This window comes from Malurus melanocephalus, unplaced genomic scaffold (genome assembly GCF_030028575.1).
Source record: "Malurus melanocephalus ecotype Western Australia unplaced genomic scaffold, MMel_1.1 scaffold_67, whole genome shotgun sequence".
NCBI lineage: Eukaryota > Metazoa > Chordata > Aves > Passeriformes > Maluridae > Malurus > Malurus melanocephalus.
The window spans coordinates 520772-545276 of NW_026623299.1; the positions used below are offsets into that span (position 1 = coordinate 520772).

At 37.6% G+C, this 24505-nt stretch overlaps 1 protein-coding gene across 1 annotated transcript in view; it reads right to left on the reverse strand.

Annotated features, from left to right (window-relative positions):
• Positions 1-24505, reverse strand: part of DPP10 (dipeptidyl peptidase like 10) — a 231138-nt gene that overhangs the window by 50769 nt on the left and 155864 nt on the right. The window contains exons 6-7 of the mRNA XM_057366529.1: positions 6268-6320; positions 6094-6175 (exon numbers count right to left, since the gene is read on the reverse strand). Of these exons, the coding sequence (XP_057222512.1) occupies positions 6094-6175; positions 6268-6320 (135 nt within the window). The remainder of the gene's footprint in view (positions 1-6093; positions 6176-6267; positions 6321-24505) is intronic.

Below are 24505 nucleotides of genomic sequence, written 5' to 3' on the forward strand. Positions count from 1 at the left end.
TGTCCTCATTGGACTGTGTGTAAATTTATATTTTATATATATGCACCCACACAGGTAACTGTGTGAAAAAATAATTTGTGTTTTAGCACAATGWTATATCAAATTTCCAATACATTTGCTTCTGGATTAAAAAAAAAATTGCATTACTTGTGTGCAGGGCTCCAATACTGACTCAAAGATTAGCTTCATGCTAGATAAGTGACAGCAGGATCAGAGCCATGGAAAGGAAACATCTTTTATCTCCCCTCTCAATTTATTCACTATAAAGTTGCTGGGCCTTTACTGTTCCACATGAAAAACAGTAGTAGAGGAATAATGCTCCTATAAAACATATGATTTTCTCATTATTTCTCCGCCTCTTTCAGATACAGYCAAGTGGCTATTCTCACAAAGGGCCAGCAATATCTAATCCCTGATACCCATAATTTTAAGTTGCCTTTGATACCAGAACATGTTTGTTATATTTCACCAAGCAAATGCTCCATTTAAAATGTTCCTGRTCTCTAAAACTTACAAAACTTTTATTGAATGTATCCAGCCTTCATAAGTAAAACTAATTTTTCCCGTTTTGCAACACTTACCTGTGTTTTCTGGCTGGTTTCTCCCTTCCCCTTTTCTGAGATGGGAACAAAAGAACTTTCAGATGGAGTATCACTTTTGGAACTAGTGAACATGCATTAGATGTGCCTCCAATCCATATTTAAGTGGAGAGAGCACCCAGAAGTTAAAAATGGAAAATGTAAACTAGTTCASTAGAACACCTTCAGAGCAACTCATAGAATTTTTTTTCTTCGAAGAATAGTTTGATTCAAATAATTTAAATGAAAACACAAAACAATTTAGATTTTCAATGCTAGTTTGCAAACCCAAGAGAAAAATCCAATGGGTAGCAGCAGCTTAGGAGGAAGAGAGTTTAACCAAGTCTTTTAGGCAACTCCAATTCTTCTGTGGACTCCTCTGGGTGAGCAATGCTCWACCCCACACATTCCCTTCCTTCACAGGAACAGCCTCAGCAGGACAAAAGATCTCCAAATGTGCTCTGAGCTACAGAGGTTTGGTAACTGAACCCCTGAAATATTTTAAAYGAGGTATCATACCTGAGATAATGTCACATTGAAATGCTCTTGTTTATTTCTAGTTTTCAGAACAAATTCAAGCAGACATTTTCCTTCCAGTTTCACTGCCATTTCCCTCATTAGCACAGTCATTAAAAGGAAAGATGAAATAAAACCCTGACATTCCTGTATGTGATTTTAAGTCACTCATCTAAAATACAGTAAGTCAGAAGACTTTGCAGATAAAAACAGCAGAAGAAATATACTTATTTAGGACTTAGTTCATTAGCATTAATTAAGCTTTTACTTAATTTGCATAAGCAAGCTTTCTTGCCAGGAGGGGGTGCCAAGTACCCATAGCACTAATTTATTCCATAAAAAAACACACGTCAAATATTTCACAGAAAGATAAATTGCCATTTTTATAGCAGTTGTCCATTACCTTGATAGACCAAACAGATCACTGGATCTTTTTCATTCTTTATTTAAAAGCTTCAGCTTCTAAGATCCATTATTTGGGAGCAGCCTCTTTTTTTTGCTGGGTTTTTTTTTTATTTTTGGAAGATGAGAACAACTTCTAGTTTTCTAATATTTAAAGTGCTTTCTAAAATTTGATGACAATATCCTGAATCCACAATTCAGCTACAGTCAACAAATCGGTCTTTGTGTACACAACATAATCAGTATTTCTACTCAATAATGACCTAAATTACAACAAAGCACAGCATCTTCAGTCCTACCCTTTGATAATGCTGTATTTTGTTGGTAGCATCAATTTTTGAAAAAGAAAGCTTCTCCAAAACCATTTTTTTTTTTAGTATCCTGGATAGCTGTATTATTTTCTTGATTTCGGCTTGGTTAAAATAGGCATTAATTTATGCCCAGATACGTAAGTCATATGTAAGTCAATAAATCATTATTTATGCTGATCCATCCAAATATGTAACTCAAACCCCCTTCAGAAACACTTAATATATCAAAAGAAAAATGAGCTTATTGCAATAAATAATATAAACATCTACTATAAATACAAAGGCAAAGTGACTTGAACAGATATATGCTCATAGAAGAAATTGAAATGAAGTATTTAAAACAAAATAAACAACATGCACCACCACTAAGACAGAAAAAAAAAGGTATAAATTTTAAGAAAAAGCTTTGCCAAACTGAACAACTGCTAGCTGTGCTTCACTGGGAGCTACTGAAATAGCCCACACAATCAGGGTTAGAAGAACTACTTGTATCACAAGGAGTTCTGCAGAAGAACACTACAGCTTAAATACAACTCTTCAAACTCTGGAAACATCCCCAGTCTGAATTTTTATATTCAGTCTCCTAGTGCAATGAATCTCCAAAACCAGATCCAGACTGAGGTACGAGCCAGGTGCAGCACAAACACATGAAAATCTTTGCTACAAACTGCTGGAGAAGACAGGGCTAAAGAAGTGAGAATCCTGGATAAAAAATTGAGTATTTCAACAACAGAGGCCCTCCAAAAAATCCCAAAGCATTCTTCTTCTCAGCAAAGCCTTCCCACCAGGTATGGGATATCCCTTTTTCAGACACAAGCAATGAAGTCTCTAATCAATCAACTGGAGGCAGAAAAATGGTGATGGAACAAATTATATCTCTAGTTGGGCTGTTCTGTCATTTCTGGAATTATTTAATGCTGCAGTGATAGATTCTGTGGAGGCGAGGTAAAGAGATAATCAACTAATGCCTTTCACAATTTTAATCAAACATGAGTAATGTTTGGCAAATATATAAACAGCTCCCTAACATAGTAAGAGACACAGAAATGGTATTYTAGACCTGGCACAGCTCTAACACAGTTAAAAGGCAGCATTTTAAAGAGCGTGACCTTGAAAACCATTCTCATTTTAAGAGCTATGTGACCTTAAGATACATTAATTCATTAGATAAAAGTTTCTTCTCCCCAATGGCAAACATTTTCAATTTCACCACCAAAATGTCACGACTCAAACAGCAGATGTTTCTCTGAGCTTTCCTCTTAATCATTACAAAACCCTCTATTCTAGGTAAATAGCAAGGAACTGAAATAACTTGCAACCAATGTGGTAGCTTGAAAATAATGGCATTGCTGCTCAGTCACCTGGCCTCTGACATAAACCTAACTCTGCTCTTCACYAGCCASRTGTGGCCTGCTGGCCCACTGGAAARCCCCAGAAATTATTCATAACAGTAAACTTACACTGATCAACATTYTTTCCACAAGAATGTAAAGTATTGCCAATACCTGATTTCACTGCAGCCACATTCCCTCTGTGCAATAAGCAGTTTGTGGCTTCATGCATATTTTCTTTCCCATTTTTTTTCCTTCATATCCTTATATTATCTATTTGAACATCTTGACAATTCCTCCTCATTGGAAAAACTTAAGGTAACTATGTAATCTGCACTGTTACTTACATCTTCTGCAGACCTGTGGACTGGAAGCATTTTATTTTACACTATATCTTAYTTTACACTATTGAAAATAGTTGATCCAACTCCATGTGATATCCTCCCACAATCTGGATTTAACCCAGGACCTTSCAATTAGTTCTAAGGTTAGGACCTTTGGCTCAGTCAGATGTACCTGTGCCTCGTGTTTCACATTTTGTGCTGATTTTGCTGATCAGTCTCAGCATTTCTGCACTGCAGATGTAAAGGTGCTACTGCCCTTCTCTTCAGACATCTACACACACTTTTTTTCTCTGATGGCACACAGAATGGTGTCATGGGTCTTTCTAGATCATCGTTTTGGATATAAAGTTAATTTGTTCTCCAATTGCTCTTCATTTGTTCTTCAGTTGTAATAAATGGCTCTCAGAGATTAGCACGTTAATACACTATGATTATTTTATTTAGAGTAAGTATTTCGCTGCTTGTTTTATTCATGAATCATCACTATTTCCTTATTCCATGGAAAAGACGTGTTAGTTTTGTTCAGGAAGGTAAACAACTCCTAGTGTGTCTGGCAGTATGGATCCACGAGACTGCAGCCTTGTTTGCATCCAGATACATTCCATTGATAGCTACTGATGGATTTTCACACATCAGATCTCTCCCTCCACGCCTTCCTCTGTGCCCCATTTCACTGCTGGCTGCTTTCTGTAGTATTTTACTCAAAACCCACTAACACAGTGTTTGTCCTAATGACAAATTTTATAACTGAGAACCGTTGCGGCAACGTGTCCTCAGCCACACATCCTTTCTGGAATGAACACTSTGTCCTGATGTTCCTTTGGACAGCAGCAACAACCATCATTCACAGCAGTTTGTCTTCATTCATGCTCCTTTTGCATTTCTGGCTTGCTGCTGAAGGGGGAGGGCAATGCAGCAGGACACTTCTGTCACTTTGGAAACCTCCTTTCACCACATGAACAGCTTCAAGAGGACATCCTTCTAATTGGAAATTCCTAAAGTCACCTTCAGCAGACTGTTGCTGCAGGTGTACATCTCTATGACAACACCCAGTGTCATTCAGAGTGCACACAAGATTTTGTGTTTGAAGTTATTATTTCCTAATTCTGCAGACCATATGGCACCATAAAACCCGCAGCAGAGCGGATATTTTTAAAGCACCACATTAACTTTACTAGGGGCATTAACAAAGATGAGTAATGTTATCCTCACTCAAGTATGAATTATGCCAATGTTTTCAATTTTGGATGATTAAGGTTGTACCCAAAAATGATCGCCTGTTTTCTCGCATTACATCCCAGATGTAACAGGAGTCCACCTGTGCCTGTATCTGAAAGTATCCATACATATTCACAGAATGTTATTTTAAGCAAAACACCTAAAGAYAGCATTATTCTGATTTATTTTTTCTGAGGTTTATGATTGGTGAGTCTGACCCTGTTCTAACAAGACATCTCAGAAAAGAAAAATATTCTTTCCCAGTAATCACTGCATTTAATTTTAGTTCTACTTTAGCTTACTGATGAGAGRTACAGCATAGAAAAATCTTGTGAACGGCAATTTAATTAAAATATTTCTTAAATCTGTTCCATTTTGCAAATGCTTCTCTCTGCTCCAACCCACATAGTTTGCCACATTCCATAATGCTGCCTGGTAAATAACCTATGTATTTATTACCATTAACACTGTCACAGTGCTCTCATTATTAATTAATTAATGTGGTTAATTAATAAAACACACCAAGCATGTTCCAATTACTTTTTCCCACCTGCCTCCACTTCTTTAACGCAATACACTCAAACCAGAAAGATTTTTTGCTTTCCAATCATCTTGATGAATGATGTAAAGCAACAGGGTATATTCTCCAGACATTCAGCTTACAGCCTCTCTGCATGAACAGGCTGGATGTGCAAGGAGGCCCTGGGATCATKCCTGAGGGCATTAATGAGCTTATTAGAACACTGTAACAAGGATTATCTGAATTTCTTATGCAGAACTGAAGATTTAATCAGTCTCTTGCCTTCAACTACCAACACAGGTCAGCTTAAAATCATTGCTGTGCTAAAACCACATTTTTTTTTTCTTCTCATATTGATGTTCATYGTGATTTATGTTCATTAAAAATGGCAAAACTTCTGGGGGGAAAAAAATACATGAAACACAGCACGTCTTGTTTTATTATTATGAATTCAATGCAGCACAACTGACCTTGGCAGTRATTTTCATACTGAAAGGAAAACATCACTTTTCACAAATCCATCACATCACATCTGGATGCTAAGCTTTTGCCCACAGTTTTCATTGATATTGCACTTGAAAGGAAACTTCTCTTCACCTTTAACTTTCCTTCCCACACAGTAGTAGCTGTAAARATGGTTATCCTGAAAATCACTTGAGTGCCTATCTGGATGAAGGTTTTCTTATTGGGATCAGGCTGGAAAAACTTATTTTTAATAAAGCAATCAATAAATAAATAGATCTCTCCTAAAAGCTGCAATAGGAGCATACCAGCATAGTGCAGAAATGTATAACACAACTCATCTTAAGGCTTTCAATTTTGTTTTTACCTCAGTCTGTCTGGAGTCCATACATTTTTAATGAYTGTGCTTACCAGTTGCTGTCCGTGAACGCCCCAGGCTGCGTACTGCAAAACTGAATCCTCTACTTCTGGAGGGTTTAACTCCCAAACTTCCCTTGAAAAAAAGGGAAACATTTTTACTTGAACATCACCTTATGCACAGAGCCACTGACAATTACATGGTATTGAAAAAACAATGCGACCTACCTCGTGTGTATGTTATAAATCAAATATGAAGCTGTATAAGAATAATGAAAAACCTGTTAAAAAAAAAAAAAGAGAGAAAGAGCAAAGAATTACAAGACCAAATACTGGATTAAATACAGAATATCATGAGAGCAGCCACAGTCTTTCAACCCCTGTAAACACCAATACCTTTATTACTGAAAGGATGTTTTACTGAATTAATTATAACCAATAGAGCTGAACCGGGTTTTGAACGCTGTAGGAAGSACATGTTTTAATCTGTTAATTTAACCAGACACTGTTTCAGTACCACAACTGCACAGAAAATGCCCCAATCACAAAAATCTGCATTCCTGTTACAAAATAACCCAACAAAACAACAACCAAACAAAAAACAACCAAACAAAAAACGAAACAACTCACCAAAATCCAAAACCGCAAACAAAAAAAAATCCCGCCAGGAATATACATTAGGAAAAAGACCCCTTTTTTTCCCCTGTATGTCTTCATCAAGCTGTGTAAAAATGATTTCAAAGACATCACAGTCATTGTACTTGAAATGCAGACCAATACAGGGTCATATGGTATTTTTCTGACCACCTGCTATGAACAGCCTGAAGGCCCCCCCAGGTATGGCTCACAGAACAAAAAAACTCTATATAAGTTATGCCCACTTTCTTMGTTTTTCAGGAAAAAAATGTTAAGTTTTTTTTCTATTTAACATTTTGGGTAAAACAAAGAACTATTTTTCAGTAAACCTTTCTCATTCAACAGCAAGTTACCAGTGACTTCTGCATTCAAAACATGTTGGATTCTCTGAAYGGAACAAAAAAGCAATTGCAGTGTTTAATGTGATGGACCACCACACCACAGAGCTCAAATCAAAGAAAACCGTCACATGTTCTGTCTAAAGTCAAACATTAGTCTATGCACAGATAGTGAATAACATTCTGGTCCTTTCTAGGCTTGAGTGATTGGTTATTATCCAGCTTATTTTTGGTGTCTATGTCTTGTACAATGAAAACAGCATAATTTCATAGTATTAGTTAGTTTTACAATTTGAAATTACTTCATGGTCTTGAAGCATAAAATATATTTGCAACTAATTGTTACTGATCTAAGCAAAACTCTTTAATGTAAACTTTGTCAGAAAGAAACATTARAAGGCATCCACATGAAGGATTTATTCTTGGGCATTGCCAAGATAATCCCAGTTAGATGRGGACAGACACAGCTGTAAAGCCAAAACCTTGACATGCGTACTTGGGCTGGGAACTCTTCAGTTTTTATTACCTGCACTGGGAATTTTTTCAGTACCTCCTTCAAAGAGAACAGGCAAAAAGGATCCTACATGGACAGAGCCACTGGAATTTGTCACTATGGCACACCAGAGGGTTTCAGAGGTTGCTATTTTGTCTGGAGGCCATTCAATAACAGAGCCATCTGAAACATCCTTCCACAGACTCCCTTTTCCTGATTAGTTCCCTGCCAACACGTGCCAAGAATTCAGCACATGCTAAATCCTTGCTGGGTCATGCACCAAGAATCCCAGAAAGGTCTCTAATATTAGAAACTCTACTTTGTGCAACAGCTGAAGACCCCTCCTATAAAATTTCCCTTTGAGACAAAAATAATTTCCATTTCCCAAATCTAYTGTTTAATATCAAAACTGTCACTTCAATGAGAAGAATCACAAATATATTAATAAGTACACCCCAAACCTTCTTCTATTTTGTACTTTATATTACAGCTTAAGATAAACTGTTTGGTCATGCAAGGTACCAGCTTCTTCTGAGAAGTGTGACTGAAACAGAGACAAATGGTTAATCATGGTGCTTTCTGCACAGGGTGAGCACTGCCAGAGGTTACCCAAAGGGGCAYTTGCCAGCAGCTTTTAAAGGCCAGCCACAAAGAAGAAAAATGGGTCTCTGACCCTTGCGGGAAAAGGGAAAATTCTATCAAAAATAAAGTGTGTATGGCTGGTAAATATTTAGAATAGAAATATTTAAAAAGTAAGTTATTAGACGGAATATATTTCAACAAGAAATGCTAAACYAGTAAGTCATTCTGACAGCTTTAACAGAAAATATGCTGTAACAGCAAGAACAACACTTCATATGTCATGTGGAAACTCTCCTCCCGCCTTGTGTAACAYTTCTGTCTAAACATTTATGCAGAAACATTAATATCTGTGTTTGAGGTTGAAAGAGCTCCGCTTCCAGTGAGACCAACACTACAATGAAATCCTTTTCAGACAGGATGTTGATATTTTTCTCAAATTACTCATGTTAGTTTTAGCTCCTAACAGGAACACTGTGTATAAATTACAAGAACCAAAGTTTCTCAATTCATCTTGCTTGCAGGAGCCACACACTGAAACACAATCACTATCAGAATGAAATCGATRAGAAAAGATGTAGAAAATCTTTCTTTTTCAAGTCTGGCTCTTACAGTGAGTGCTTAGGAAGATTTTACTGTTTTGTATAAAGGTTTCATCTGTTTGCCTTCTCTTGCACAGAGCCATGGCAGTGGCTGGGACACGCCTCTCCTGATCCCTAAAATCCAACAGCACCAAGGGAGGAGTACCAGAAACCTCAAAATGCCAGGATCAAATCTCTCAGAGGGCCACCAGTTGTGTCATCTGTGGAAGAGGCTTGGGGAATTGCACCCTGCAATTCCTGCTTTGCAGCATGTGCACTAATCAGAAAAAAACCATGGTAATTTATGAAATTAAAAAACCTAAACTCAGGTAACACTGACCCCTCTCACAGCGTATTTACAGTGAAGGCTGGCTACTGTGTGAAACATTGAAATCCAAAGTCCTATCACTCCTCTCCCAAAATATTTTCAAACATTTCTTTTACTCTCTGTGTTCTAACTCTATGATTGAAAGACTGAAGTAAGGCTAATATTTAAACATGGACACTGAATTGCTCCAATTGACTAAAAAAAAGAGACGTGAAACTGAGGAAGAGGGAGAAAGGCTGTCATGAAAAATGCTCATCTGTGAGTGCAGAAGAGAATCAATTAATGAATATGGATGCACAGAACATCTCTAAGAAGAGAAGCAGTGTAGGAGAGCAAAGCCTTTTCAAATACTGAATRCATTACAGCAATTTCTGCAGTGTCATATCAGTTCAAGAAAAAAGAGAAAAATGGCCTGTTGTAATTTATTAAAATAATTATACATGTTAAGGTTGGGCACTGTGAAGAGCCTTAACTTCACAAGTGGATGCATGATTAAGAGGGTTCAGGCCTTTCTGGCAAGTAAATAACTTGCCTGTTTCTATTCTGATAAGCTGGAAAATGTTCCCTGCAATGTTAAAAACTGTGAAAATGGCTTTTTAGATCAGACAGACAGTACACCTCCCCCTCAGTATAATTATTTAATTTTTCTTTTGCCACAGAATGCACTAGGTAACAACCATTGCATATTAAATATTTCTTCTGAATTCAATCTTTTATCAGTTTATAAAGTGATGACAAGCTTTCATCTGGTGCTGCTCAACACTGAAAAAGTTAGCTGCATTTGTATATGAAAAAAATGAAATTACAGAACTCTATTACAAAGGACCTAAAAGAAAAAGGTGACAAAAGTATTTCAAGACAAATTGCTCCAGTCAAAACTTACTGAAATAACAATTTATTACAGTAAATTGTAAACAGTATTTTATAACAATTTATAACAATTTATTACAGTAATTGTAAACAGTAAAACAGCCAACAATAAAAACACACTTATCAATCATGATCTGAACTTTTAGATGACACATTTAGATGAAGGTGTGATGCTTTCAACAGCTGAGCTTTCAGTTTCGTGTGTCCTTTATTCTCTACCTTTCAAAGAATTAATTTTTTCTTTCTGCAGTTTCTAAAAATGAAATACTGCCATGGAACTCAATGCATAGCCCAGCAAGATGCAGGAAAACAGTGCCTTATACACTCAGCCAAATCCTCCACTAATTCTGTAACACATTCCAGAAAATATCCAGTTCACTGTCCTTGGGTAATTTGGAAAACATTTCTCAGCAGAATAGTGTTTTTGCTACAATGCTGCCAAGAAAACCTCACTGGCAGTATTATTACAGTGTGATGAGAGCTCTCAGCTCCAGGGAAATGGAGGAGAGCTGATGACATTAGAACCTTCCAGTGCTATAATCTCAAAATGCTTGGCCATGCCAAACACCTTGATGCATCCTTTATCCATTTCCTGTATTATAAACCCATTAMATTCTTTCATGTGTTATTTATTGACAGCAGTGATGATGCCTTCTTGCTAGCAGGGCTTTTTGTGAGGTAGTGGAGTGGCTGTCCTGTGTTTTTGYTTTTACCCAACACCTGTAATCCAAACTCATCTCTGTAGCTCTCAGAGAAATTCCCCTTTCAGGCTCCAATAAGACATCTCACAGGGCATAAAAGGGCTCAGGCTGAGCAAGAACAATAAAAAGTGAGTGCATGAAATACAGTGAAAATTTCAGCACCCACAGTAATACTTTCAGTTATCCCAAAGTCTAACAGTCCTTCACACAACACAGATATTCATCTATTTGTATTGTACATGACAAATAACAAAGATACTGTTTAAAAGCCATGCCCTTGCCATTAGTTAAAAAAAAAAGAGAGCAGCAGAAACTCATTAAATAACTGAAATTGCAGTGTTTGCCATCCTAGCCATCCCACTTATCTCCAAACACAGACCYTGACTTGGAAACAGAGGCAGAATCTCAGATAAGATTCAAAACCATGCAGAYCTCTCTGATTCATCAGTGAGGAATCAAATCTTTTATAGGTTAATTTACACTTCTGATCACAGGAAAAAGCATATCTAGTATTTTAAGGGGTACTAGTCTGAATGAAAAATGATTATATTCTTGTTCTATGAGTTAAAGAATTTCATCAGAATTGAAAACAGAATAATCAACCTTAGCTGTGTAAAGTTTTAACTGCTGCAATATATGGATGCCTCCCAAACAGTATTACTCATAAAAAGAGAAAGATCAAAAAAGTGCTTTTATTGCTTCACAGGCACAAGTCAATTATTARGCAGTTCAAAGCTATGGGAGAACCCGACCTGGAAAATGTTTTCTGTGCCTGAAAGCTTCTCTATTTTTTCCAGCYACATCAGTTGGCCTAATAAAAGAAATTACCTCTTCCCACAAATCTTGTCTTATTTATCTCTCCAGGCCAGCACATCTATAACAATGTTAGGGAGAAACAAACATTCCTGAGCCAACATGAAAAAAAAAGACTGTCTAAAACTAAAAATGATCCTTCCTAATTAATAACCTGCATTTCAGTGCATATCACAGAACACACGTGAACCAAGAAATCAGGGGACAGGACACAGTGAAGCAGGGAAGTAAACAGGAATACATCTAGCCAAGGACACTCACTTCTCCATTCATCCATGGCCCTTCTCAGTTTTGAAGATCTTTCATAAAGYATTTGTAAAATGCTCTGGCTTCCAGCCTGCCTCGGTGGGTGCCAGCCACAGGAGCTCCTGGCTGCCGTGCACAGTGTGAAAAACAGCAACACGAGTAGGATTCTGCCTTTATCCTCTTTTCTACAGCTGACTTAAGCATTTGAAGAATTACTGAAAAATCTGCTTATGCTGAAAACTGAACCAAAAGCCTTTGCCGTGGTAAAACGATTAGAAGGCTGAGTAAAAAGTAAACMRGTCATTTMTCTGCCATTCATGCAATSAGGTACTACACACAATGACACACARAATCTCATTCAAAAATCCAAATTTTTAAGAAACCTTCACTAAAGACTCAAAAAATAGAATTTAGAAGAAGAAATGCAAACATATATTGCTTCCTCTTTTGCCTTTAGGACCAAAGTAACTTGGAAGAAAAATGGAATCTGCAGAACATKCCATGAGCTACAAATAATGAGCAAGGACCAGATGCAAARTGGAGAGAATGTGAGGRRAACATAATGAAGCACAGGATSRTTATARAGATCTTTTAAAGGGGTTACTGATATAAGTATATATGTGTTTGTGGCCAGAAAAAATAACTGTATTATGTATTTTTAGTAAGTTAATGTATATTCATGTTCATTTCCTATACAAAAACCACAGCCTACAGAAATTATACTAATTTATACAAATTCTATGTATATTAGTTATATAAATTATGCAAATAATTATTGAAATTATTACTCCTCTAGTTAGTGACACTCCACTACTAATTTTTCTCACAGAATACTGGTGTAATTCAGATGTCCAGCAATGAAAATGAGAAAAGGTTTTGAGCAAGTCTTTAATGTCATGTACAAACTCCTTACTGCTACATGTTTGAGGAACACCAGATTATTTGTGGCCAAACTTCCTCCTTTGTGGGAAGACTGCCGAAAGCAAATGATTTCCAGTAGGAGGGGGTCAGTSTCTGCTTTATGCCATCAGGATTCCAAACAACAACTTCTTGCTCTCCAAAAAACCAGATTAACATTCACACAACCAACTCCTATTCCTCATTTCCTTTTTATGAGCTTAAGACATGTGACCTTGCTGGGACTGCAGTGCAAAGAGAATGGAATCAGTATCTAATGTGCTGATCACAAAACAATAAAGAAGATATATTCCTTTCATATCTTTGTATTGCAAGATGTTCAGCACCCCGTTAGTGAAACCTGTGAGGGAGTTAATAAGATTAAATTAGGAGCAGCATGACTACTGCCAAAGGCAAAGCACAGCTGCTGGATGAAACTTCCATCCATTTGCACTTTATGGGCTAAATAAATTAATAATGTTAATGGTATCAATAACTTCATGGTAAAATCCAACTTTCTCTAAAATTCCATTATCATTCACCTCAAACATTTCTCCTTGGCCTGTCCAGTCTGMCTCCATGTGTTCTTCAGCATAGGAATTGCTGCTAAATGGGATTAAACAGCAAAATAAGGCATGGCCATGGATGGGTTTCATGTAATTGGCTCTCTGGGTGTGTAAAAAGTGAAGAGAGAGCTCTGCAGCCACAGAGGGACATGAAACCACTGGACAACACCTGTGCTATCAGTGGAGAGTYTGAAGAAAACTCACACTGCACCAATAAGGGACAGCCTCTGTACATTCATGAAAATARTATTAATTAAAGACTGTAATTCTGCTCATTTCATGCCATGGCAATAAAGACAGTGAGGCCTCAGACTGTGCATTGACACCAAAGCTCAACTCACTCTGAGATACACACCAGGAATGGGTCACAGGCTGCACCAGGGAAGTGGCACCTTTGGCTCTGGGAGCTGGAGTGTTTMACTGGTATTTTTCTGCTGTTAGATTCAATCAGAATTTAAGCACATGAGTTAATGATTGATTTCATATTGATGATATCTGAGGTAGAGAGACGCACAGAATTTAACTCCACAAATGCTGGGTTTTCAACACAATCCAGTAAATCTTTTCAGTTTATCTTAATTTTAAACTGCAGCTAATGATTCATTAACTCATGGTTCACACAGCTAGAAAGAACTGACATGATTATTATGTTTGACATACATCTGAAACAAAGTTTTGGGGATTTCTCATTTTAAATAGTATTATATGGGCTCTTCCACTGGTTTCAGAGTAAACTCTTAGAAACAATTAGCTGAAGAGTCTGTAATAATGGGATGATGAATTGCCACCCATTTGTAAATCCTATTATTTCTACTCAATTCTGGAAAAAAACAGAGGTACATTCTGCCACTATTGATGTCTAAATCTCTGTATAATTTGTGCAAAATTATATAAATATATTGACCCTTATGGGTGGAATATCTTGTTTCTGAAAACTGCAGATAATTGCAGAGTTAATTTAAGATAGAGCTTGATGCATTTGAGCACTGAAGTTTTTTGACAAGGTTATAACTTTGAAAAGCATCATATTTATTTGTTTCWATCAACATTGATTATTTCTCATGATTGATAAGAACCACTGCATATCATTGGTAGTAATTTATGGCTAGCATTAATACTTTGGGGTATGAAATATGGCCAGCCATAACAACTATATGCTGCCAAACCAAAATAAATATAAAGGCAAGWCGTTTCGAGACACATAATTTATCTATAAGAGAAAATGCTGTCAAGGAAGCCTAAACAAAAAAGCACCTCTAGAAAATCTGTTAAAGCCTCAACTGTTCACATCCAATTTTTCAATGAGATTAATTATCTCAAGAAAAAGACATCCACTGCAGAATGTAAATTAAATCACAATCAATTAAACTCAGTTYGTATAACCAAGAGTAACGTGATACAAACTACTGTGCAGAATAAATGCATAAACTTCTTTTTCTTCTCCTACATCAACAGCTGATAGACCATCATTTGGATATGCAACTCAATCGGTTTTGAATATATAATAACTTCAGATGAGTGAATTATTCAAGAAAGAATGTTCTGCATTGCTACTTCTGAAAGCCTCCCATATCACCRTCATTTGAAATTCTATTAGTTACACTATCACGTAAAAGATGTTTCTTGAGTCTTGTATAAGATGACTTATGACAAAAATTTATATATTWTTTTTCTGGTTTATTCACCTGCAGCATTAAAAAACAGGAATGACTTCACTGAGATCATTGTTACATGACAGTGAAACTGGTAAATCTCAAGCCTCAAGCATAGCAAGTGCATTTTTTTTTTTCCTGACACTCAGGTATGTGCACATTCTTTCCAAGCATATGCTCACTCTCATATTCAGCATGATCAAAATCTGGACTTTATGAGTATTTGGGGATTTATAGAAACTTTTCTTCTCCTGAACTGATTTGCAGGCAGCTTCACAGCGTGCATGTGTATTTTGATCAGGACAAGCATTAGGGGAAATGAAAGGTATCAACTCTGACCATACAACCAGAACTTTATCTCTGTGGAACCATGACACTGGTGAGGGTGCTTTTCTCTGGTCAGTGCAGCTAAGAATCCAAATCTGTCTTAGAAAAATATGCCTTTAAACACTTCAATATGCCTGACATTTTAGACAATCTGGTCTCTTTACAGGGTCCTTCCACTATTACCCATATCCCAACATAAGAGGCATAATATAGAGGGAATTTAGATTGTCTGCACACATATGAAAATTATTAACCGAAAAGAAAACACGTTTTAAAACCCTAATTCTCAAAGGCAAATCTGCATCAAACCCCCTCACAGTGTTCTGATATGGTTTAACTGCTCTTTGAGATATTGTGGGAGAAAGAATCAAGCCAAGATTTAGTTTTAGTTTCAGTTTTTCCATGTTAAGTCACATATTGTATTTATTCAAACAGATTGCTAAAGATAAAATTGYCAAATGCAGAAAAAAMCACCACCYTGTTTTGAAGAGACASACTTCTACATGTTGTGATATTTACAAAACTGTGCATAAATTGATTCAAGTGAAATATGACGCAAAAAAAAGGAAATTAAAAAAAGCTATTGAGAAAATATTTTCTAAATTAAAATTCCATATAAATGACATGTCCAGGTTTCTGAGCACAAAACTGAACAGAACAGAAGATGCCCTGAAATGATGAGAATACAAAAGGACATCGATGCATGGGGTGAGTCAGTTTTAAAGTAAAGACTATGGTCTCAATATCTCTTTTTCTTCTCCAGACAACCTGACTCACTCAGACAGCAGTTAGGAAGCAGATACCGGATGCTCATCTGCTGTTTGCTTACAAATTTCATGAGGAGATGAAAAGACCCTGTAGAGTTGGATAAAGGAGAAGTAAAGAGACAAATGGCCTGTGGGTCTGAGGAAATGCAAAGGGAAAATGGAAAAGAAAACCAGGCTGAGGGAAGCAGATGGGTAAACCAGCAAGTGTGCAAGATGAAAGAAACAAGACAAAAAGACAGGGTTAAAAATATCAGGATGGGAAAAAAGAGAAATAATAAAAGGAACGAATCCAGAACAAAACAGAGCTGAGACCCTAAAAGGGCTGGAAATGAAGAGGATCAGATGAAAGGAGAGCAGGCAGCAGGGACGGAAAGCAGTAAGCAGAGCAGGCATGTGTGGGCATGGTGTGGAACACACAGGCTCAGGGAAGTGATGAACGAGCTCAGGCAGAGCAGACTGGCACCCACAGCCCTTCTCTTTGGAAGGATTGAGGACATGAATGAAAAGCGGTTTTCTAAAGAATCTGACAGCTCAGTAGCTGAGTACATGAACTACCTGCCTTTGAGTGTCTTGGTTACCATCATCATTAATTGCTTAGTGTGGAAAAGCAGGAATGCTGTGGGTGTTTCTCGTGAGAAGTCATCTCCACTAGTCCCTAACAGTGACATCAAAACACCTTCAATGGTAACTCTGGGTGTTGGAGAATCCAGGGAATCTTTGTATCCTACCGGAAGGGTTTTTTAATAGCATTAAATTCCTTATTTAGTCTTTTACAACATTTTCACGGTAAGATGACTGTTAGATTCTCTTTAAGGATTTATCTGCCTGTAGGTTGAGCTATGAACAGTTTTTGCAACTACTTTTGAAATCCRTGTGTTTAAGATGCTCTTGTGCTCCAATCAGACCTTTCTGACTCCAGGCAACCAACAAGTCCAGTATTCCATCCCTCCAAGACATTCTCCAGAAACCCTGTTTAAACTCTTCAAATAATCTGAACACTGCCATTTCCATTTTTCCCCTTCTTACATCAGTTCTGCACTGCAGTGTGAACTCCAGTATCTTCATGTTTGAAAGACAGCATGAAAAGAAAGTCTTTTCCATAGGAGTAAGTTCAGCAAGTACAGCTAAATTTYATCTTTAAACTTCCTTTTTGGTCCTGCCCTATTCATCTCCCACATCTCCATGATTTCTTTGGTGCTGCTGGCCCTGCTAACAGGCTTACACCGTTCCCCTTCTGTTCCACTGCCTTGTTACAAAACCGAGCAAAAATCTCACCTCCAGGGGCAGCTCCCAACAATTGGGCTCACAGCCAGTTATCCTCTCCAGCACTTCCCATTAGCCAGCCATGATGCTGCTTGTAGCCAACTAGGTCTACCTTCACTAATTTTCTCTCATTGTACCATATTTCTGTGCTGGTCTCTGTTGTGGCCGTTTTATGATATTGCAGTTATTATTTCTAGAGGTGCTTTGATGGTGGTACCATGAAGTAGACTCCTGTAGCAAGTAAAAGACCTCTTCATGATGAAGTGATTAAAAGGTCATGATAAGAGAGCTATTCATTTAGTACAAGGGAGTAGTTCACGGTGATCTCAAAGGAGCTGTAACAAAGTGATGAATACCTCACACCAAACTCGTCTCCCCAGGAAACATCTAATCTGGTGCTATATTTGCAGACAATAAATAGAATGATAAAGGCTAAATTTGTGCAGGTGGTTGACTGCCTTCACTGGAACATTAATTTATTGCCTAAGACCCCAGGCTAAACCTTTCATGCTCAAATACCCAAAAAGACTTGTCCTTACTTAAAAAGAACACAAAAATTGGGTAATAAAGGGGCACATCTTAATATTTCTCTAAAAAGTGGACTCAACCATTTGATCTGTTAGGTCTGTCACACTATCAATGTTCCTCCTAGCCTGAGATGGAAGCTTGGTTTAAAGACTGATGTGCAACAAAGACAACTTAAAACATTTCTCTGGGACAGTTACATAAAGGTCTAGGCTTTGCCACCTACTTCAAGGTATTTCAACTACGACTATGGATGGATTTTAAAAGATCTTTCATTCTATCTGTACCAAAGTAACWACTGACTCTCATTTACGGAAATTCACTTATCCAGCACTCCTTTCAGCACTGTTGAGAGATGCCAATGCCTGTAGATTTATCTGCTTTACTGATTTCCTGTGGGCCTCGTCAGACAAGAGGCAGTCAGGAACCTTTTGGTGATGAGGAAGCCAGGAATGGGGCCAGGGGGCTGTTCTGGGGGTAAAATGGGGTGGGTTCCTCACATGAACATAGATGGGAGATACCCCTGCCACAAGAAAAGGATTGTGAGACAGGGTGGTTAAAATATTTGAGCCACACAAAGCCTGTTTTTGTCTTTGGACATTTGCTCTGGCATGAAGTTCTCAGCTTCGTAGAAGTAACAGTGCCAACCATCCCCACTGATACCCACTTGGATGAGGGATTAAATCATGCTGCACAATGGTGTTTTGAGTGAGAGGAAACTCGGCCTTACCATTTTTTAAGCCATGACCTGGGTCAGGCTGACCCTTTTCCTTCAGGCTGAGTAATTTTATATTAATAAAAAGACACAAGCTGTCCATGAAGGTACTTGTCGCTGCTTCAATGAGAAGCAGCAATTCCAGATTCCAGTAATGAAGGAGCTGGTTTGACACTTCACTGCCTTTGTTTCTCTATTTTGTAAGGGGAAATGACTCACAGAGTGGAGGTGGTTGGGGGGGTTCTTTCCATTTTATGTTTTTTAAAAACTGTGTTCATCCTTCTCCTTTGTAGAATGTTCTTACAAAACGTTTYTTCTATTTTAAAAATAATCAACTACTACTTTTGTTCCTGATGTTGAATGTTTCCCAGAGAACGATTTCCTGCACTGATTGTACAGTCACAGAACCTATCAGACCACTTGTTAAATTGCATCAGATATTAGTTCTTATTAAAGAATGCCAAAAYAGCTCCAGCTTCACTACATCAAGTTAAGGACTCAGCTGGATTTGTTCTTTTAACACTGCGTGGGCTGCAAGTTAATTTTCAAAACCTCCTGACAGGGCACTTGCACATTTTCTCAGCTTCTATTGTGATCCCAAAACTTTTTTGAGAAAGATAATGATTTCAGAGAAATAATAAAAAAAAACATTATATAAAGAGCATCTATGATTTCTGCACAAAACATTCATTTTGCAATGTTTTTCTCATCAGCAGGATTAATTTCAAATGCATTTACCATTGTACCTACTGAGTTGAACATGATTATGARTGCAATCTTCAGAAGGATGATTTTCTTCTGTGACACTTTGCCTTAGTAAATAAAACTATTTTTTTTTTAAAGAAAGCTGTGCCTATGAACTTCATGAAAGGAAAAGAGTATTGACAGAAGAAATCATCTGTTAGGAAAATCTAGGTATTGATAAAAAACAGATTACTGCCCAATCCTGTTGACCACTCCCACCTCTGATGTGAATGCATCTGAAGAGGTGACTACAGGAAACTGTGTCTATGATGAAAATCTTTTTATGGATCTCTGTAATTAGTTCACTAATGTGTGATTTGCAACCAGAAACAGCTAAGTAGTCAATATAAATATGCACTATTAATTTGACATACATGCTCACAGTATGTCATAWATGTATATATGCATTTATCTGCAAACTGGAGATGTTCAGTTATTTGCATCTGAACCTTCTCTGAATCCAGTACCAAAATTTCATGGTGCTCACTGGTACAGAGCACAGACATCCTCACAAACATGAAGAGCCATTTCAGGCACCTGTTTCACATGCAGGCTGCAGGTTTCCATTAAACAAATAAATGTTTCGTTAGAGTCTGGGGGGGGGTGACCTTAACTATGCACCATTCCCATTCCAGTTAATATTAAATGAACACAGACACACGTGGATTACAGGCAAATGTTTTGGGAATGACATTAAATGTGACCCTAACAGTTAGTACTTGTTAAAAAGCTGATCATTCTCATCTCTCTTTCAGTATTAAGAATGATGATCAGTAAGAGAAATGCACCCCACAAGCCCAGCACTACCAAAGTAATATAGGATGCATCCAGACCTCTGTAACCTGCTGCTGGTTTATACATGGGTGCAAGTTATGGGAATAACTGCATATGCATTTAGTGGGTTAGGAATTTATAAGGGTCTATTAAGAACTTATTAGATATCACTTCTTTTTTCTCATATATTTTTCTTTTTTTGTTCCAATTAGGTCAGTGGCACCTGACAGCTAAGGCACATGGAACTAAATGCTACCGAGCTCTTTCTTTAGCAGACACTTCTCTATCAGTACTTGAGCAGTAAAGTTAATCAGGCAGCTAATGATCTGCTTTGGTTGAAGGAATTTTAACTCTCTCACCATCCATTGCCATTATTAACTGAAGGAGTTTCCTACAGAAGACTGCTCTCTTTACAGATGCACGGCTCTGGTGGAGCTGCTCTACCTGGACTCAAACCCGTGTTCCTATCACTACTACAATCCATGAGAACTTGCATTTTCCATGATTCTCAACCAGACTCTCTTAAAGCTCCATTTGCATTTCTGGCACAGCTCCTGGCTCAATGAATCTCCACTAGACCATCATTAGCTGTCACATGTAACACTGAAATTCCCCRTCCTTCCTTCCCACTGCAGCTGATCTGAGCCCAGAACTTCTCCAGCAATTTCCCAGCTGGTGACTGCAGCTCTGCAGCTCAAAGATGAGATAAAGACACTGCAATGCTTTGTACAGCAAGACTGCATCCAGCAAGGTTATCTGTTCTGTTCTGTGCTGATAATAAAACATTTAATTCTTTAACATCATCTCAGAGGTTTTTATCACACAGCAAAGAGGTGCATTACATTCCATAAATATGCTGCAGACAATAAAGTGGTTTGAGAGAAGTTTGCTCTTGCCCAGTGTTTTAGCAGTTGTAAGATAACTTCAACTTTCTAACATTGGCAAATTATCCCATTTCTAATTAAATTGGAACGCAATTAATTCTGAGTACTAAATTGCTGTGTGTAAACTGTCAAAACACCCTTTTTTGATTAAAAAAGCAAAGAAAAAAAATCCTGAAACTTGACATTCTTGAGTGGACTTTTCACGTGCAACTTAATTTTAAACATTTTTGGGTAATAAAAAAAATTGAGCCAGCTAAAACCAAATTAAAATTCTATATTCTATCAATATAGCAAATTATGTATGTTACTTTTCAGTACGTAAGACACCAATACATTTAGTAACTATCATTATAGAATATTAACTTTAAATGAAATTTTCCACTTACATCTGAAAGCAAACATTACTTCATGATCTTCTGAATTACTTCTTTGGGCAGTATTTTTACTCCTCCTATTTACCTGATTTCACCAATCATGTAGTTTTCTTCCACACTGTATCAGATTTGGCTTAATATGGATTTCTATAATATTTTTATAACATGTTAATGCAAGAAGAGAGCTCAGTGTAATAAGGAAACAGGGATTTTTCCACCCTGCCTGGTAATGCAGAAGAGCTTATCAACATTCTGGTCATACTTAATGCAACCTAAACAGGTTTTGCAATCAATAGGAAAAGGGAATTTGTTAAGTCTCAAAGATGTGCATAAATAGACTTTCTCTGTTATTGGATTATCCTCTGCACTGAAAGAGAGTGAGTAGGGGACTGCAATACTAAGCAGTGTGGAATTTAGTATCCAAAATATCAATTCCTGATGGGAAAACAGGAAAAAAATCTGACAGAACCAGCCATAATCTCACCTCAAKAAAGAAATATCTTGTGATATTTCTCACAAGAAATATGACACTAAAGCATAGAGAAAAAAATGGGTTTAATCAGGTCATAGAAGTGTCAAAATGTGTGAAGTCTCTGCAAATTTTCTAAAAAAATTATTTTGGCTTTTAACTCTTTTATGATTTAGAAATGTTGTCTCATTCCAATGAAAATTGCTTTGGCTACAAATTAGTCTATCTAATCCTAATCTCTTACCATAAAATCATATAAAAGAAAAATGTTCATCATCTCAATGTACACAGGAATCTGTGACGTATTTGAAGACTTGTATCCCCAAGCCTTCCCTTGTTAAGGCTAAGAAAACCCTGTTCTTTCTTGTCCTAGATAATCCTTTCAAGACTTCACATGTCCTACAGAAAACACGTACTCAAACACTGAAGTGTGAGACTTAATTTTTTTTTCCCTTAAAGAGCAGGACATTACTTTTGTATTTGGTTTGTTTCCTGACCCRTATCTCCACATATTTTTATACAATACTACTGACTATAATACACTGCCTATAATGTATTTGTTTACCAGATTTTTTCCCTAGTAAGTGTAATAGCTTACAATTTTATCTATTGAATTCAAACCTGCATATACAAATCACTTCTCCAATTTTTCCATAGGCTTTCAATTCTAATTTAGTTCCTGAGGCTGCTGGCAACCCAGTTTGATATTATCTGATAATTTAAATAAATGTATTCCCTGTTCTATTATCCAAATTATCAAAATGCTGAATATTACTGGTCTCTGGCCAGAGCCCTATGAGATAGAAATCCATCTTTTTTGACAGTGAACCATTTATTTGSCAGCATTCACTCCGAGCACAGAACTGCAATCTGCTTTTAATTATGGTGGTCCCATTTAGACCACATTTCCTCATCTCCCTGGTGACAACACTGGGGCCACTCACTCCTTATCTGCTCACCAGGCTTTTTGTACAATTGCAGAGAAATTAAACTGGTTTGTTGTGATTTGAACTTTACAGGTGGACCTTGGCAGTTTCCTGCTCTTTAAGTTACAGGTATTTTCAAGCAGTTTAACTCCTCTCTCAAAAAAACACACAACAAAAAACCATCCATCCTACCCTGTTTCTCCATCAAAATTCCTAAGAAACTCCTATTTTCTCTCTTTTGGGGGAAAACCACTCTGTCCTTTCAGTTTTACGGATCTTGTCTATCTTCCATATGCCTTCAGCGATTAAAAATTGTCACAATTACTTTACCTCAGGTACTTCCCTACAGCAATTTTTATCAGGGCCAGGAGGGYAATTCTAATCTTTCCTTTCCCTGTSTKTATCTGAGCATTTGTTAGGTTACCCAGGTCACAGCTAACCTTRCTTTTGAACGTTGGGGCAGAAGAGACAACACTTTAACCTTCGCTGCTGTAAGCATTTCCTCCTCTCTCCAACAAACAGATTGACTCTTGCCACTTTTTTGTTTTCCTTTTTGCTGAAGCACTTTCTGAGGACTCTTTACCTTCACTCAGTCAGCCATGTGCTTGGTCTGGCACCCATGCCATAACTACACACTGACAGAAAACCCAAGTGAACAGCAACGCCCTTGTTGTTGTTGATCCTTTGTCACACTTTCAGTGGGTGCTGTGGGAGGGATGGTGCTAGGGGAGTCCTACTCAGCTTTTACACCCCTAGCTCAGGTGATTTTCACTGATTTTTCTCTATTTGCTCCCACTTTTTTTGTACAAAGTTCAGCATAAGGCTTCTATTTCCTTTTTTCTCCAGACTTCCAGGCACACCCATGCAAGAACAAGCAAAGGAGATGATATATGAAAACAGGCAACAGTCTAATTTCTAGCTACTGCTCAAAAAACCTCAGAAAAACCCAAAAACCAACTAGCCAACCAAACAAAAACAAACCAAAACCAAAATAATTAAGGAAAAAAAAAGGGGGTAATAAGAATCAGGTCTACAACTACAGAGACCTGCTCATTCAGCTTAAAGCACCTRTGCTGCACATTCTGTGGCTCAATCAAGCACGCGTGAATCAAGATTCATGTGGACATTACTGACATTAACTGTACCATGAGGTCGATTTTTTTATTAATTTCAACTAGGTTCTTACGTGGGTGCAGGATGCCCTCCTCAGAATCGTGTTTAAGAGCCAGCTGTGAACAGAACTCAGGTTTGTAAAGTGGATCATAGGCACTACAACCCAATACTGCRGCCCTGGGGGAAAAAGAATCGCTGGCAGAAACTCAGTTATTGACTACTCCTGGAGTGTCCTTTYAGCATTAAAATTCCTCACACATAGAAAAGAAATTTGCAATTTTGAAACAGGTGCTAAACTGTTCTGCTGGCACACATGAAAAGCACCTGATACCCTCAAGAGCTGAGCTCCTGGCTCTGCTGAGCATCCTCAAAGCATCCTCAGAGCATCCATCCCTCACAGCATCACCCGTGCCATGCCCCAGCTGCCCTCCCAAACCCTGCTCCACCACCCTGGGGCCATTCCTGCCCRCTGGTAAATCCTCTGACAGTCCCAACCAGAGGAGAAATTAGTTTGTTCTTAAAGTGGCATTTTTTTGGCATGATGAATACCACGGTGTTGTATCTCACTGTTAATCAAACACGTGCAACCTTAATGTGTCAATGCTTTGTGCARCTCTGACCCTCACTGCTCTGCCTTTCAAGGTTTTTTTTTTTCTACTTATTTTGAAGTGTGGCAAGTAATGGAGGGGAAAAAAAAACCTCACAGACCTTTCTGGATAGAGATATTCTGTCTTGTATAAAATGTAATGAAGTCAGATTTAAATACATGTAACCTTGGGGTTATACAGTCTGAGTTCTTCTAAATGTGCTGTGCTCTGATAATACCTGACATTTAGAGAAGCATATCCCACAGTTATGCAATAAAATTGATAACTTTGCAGAATT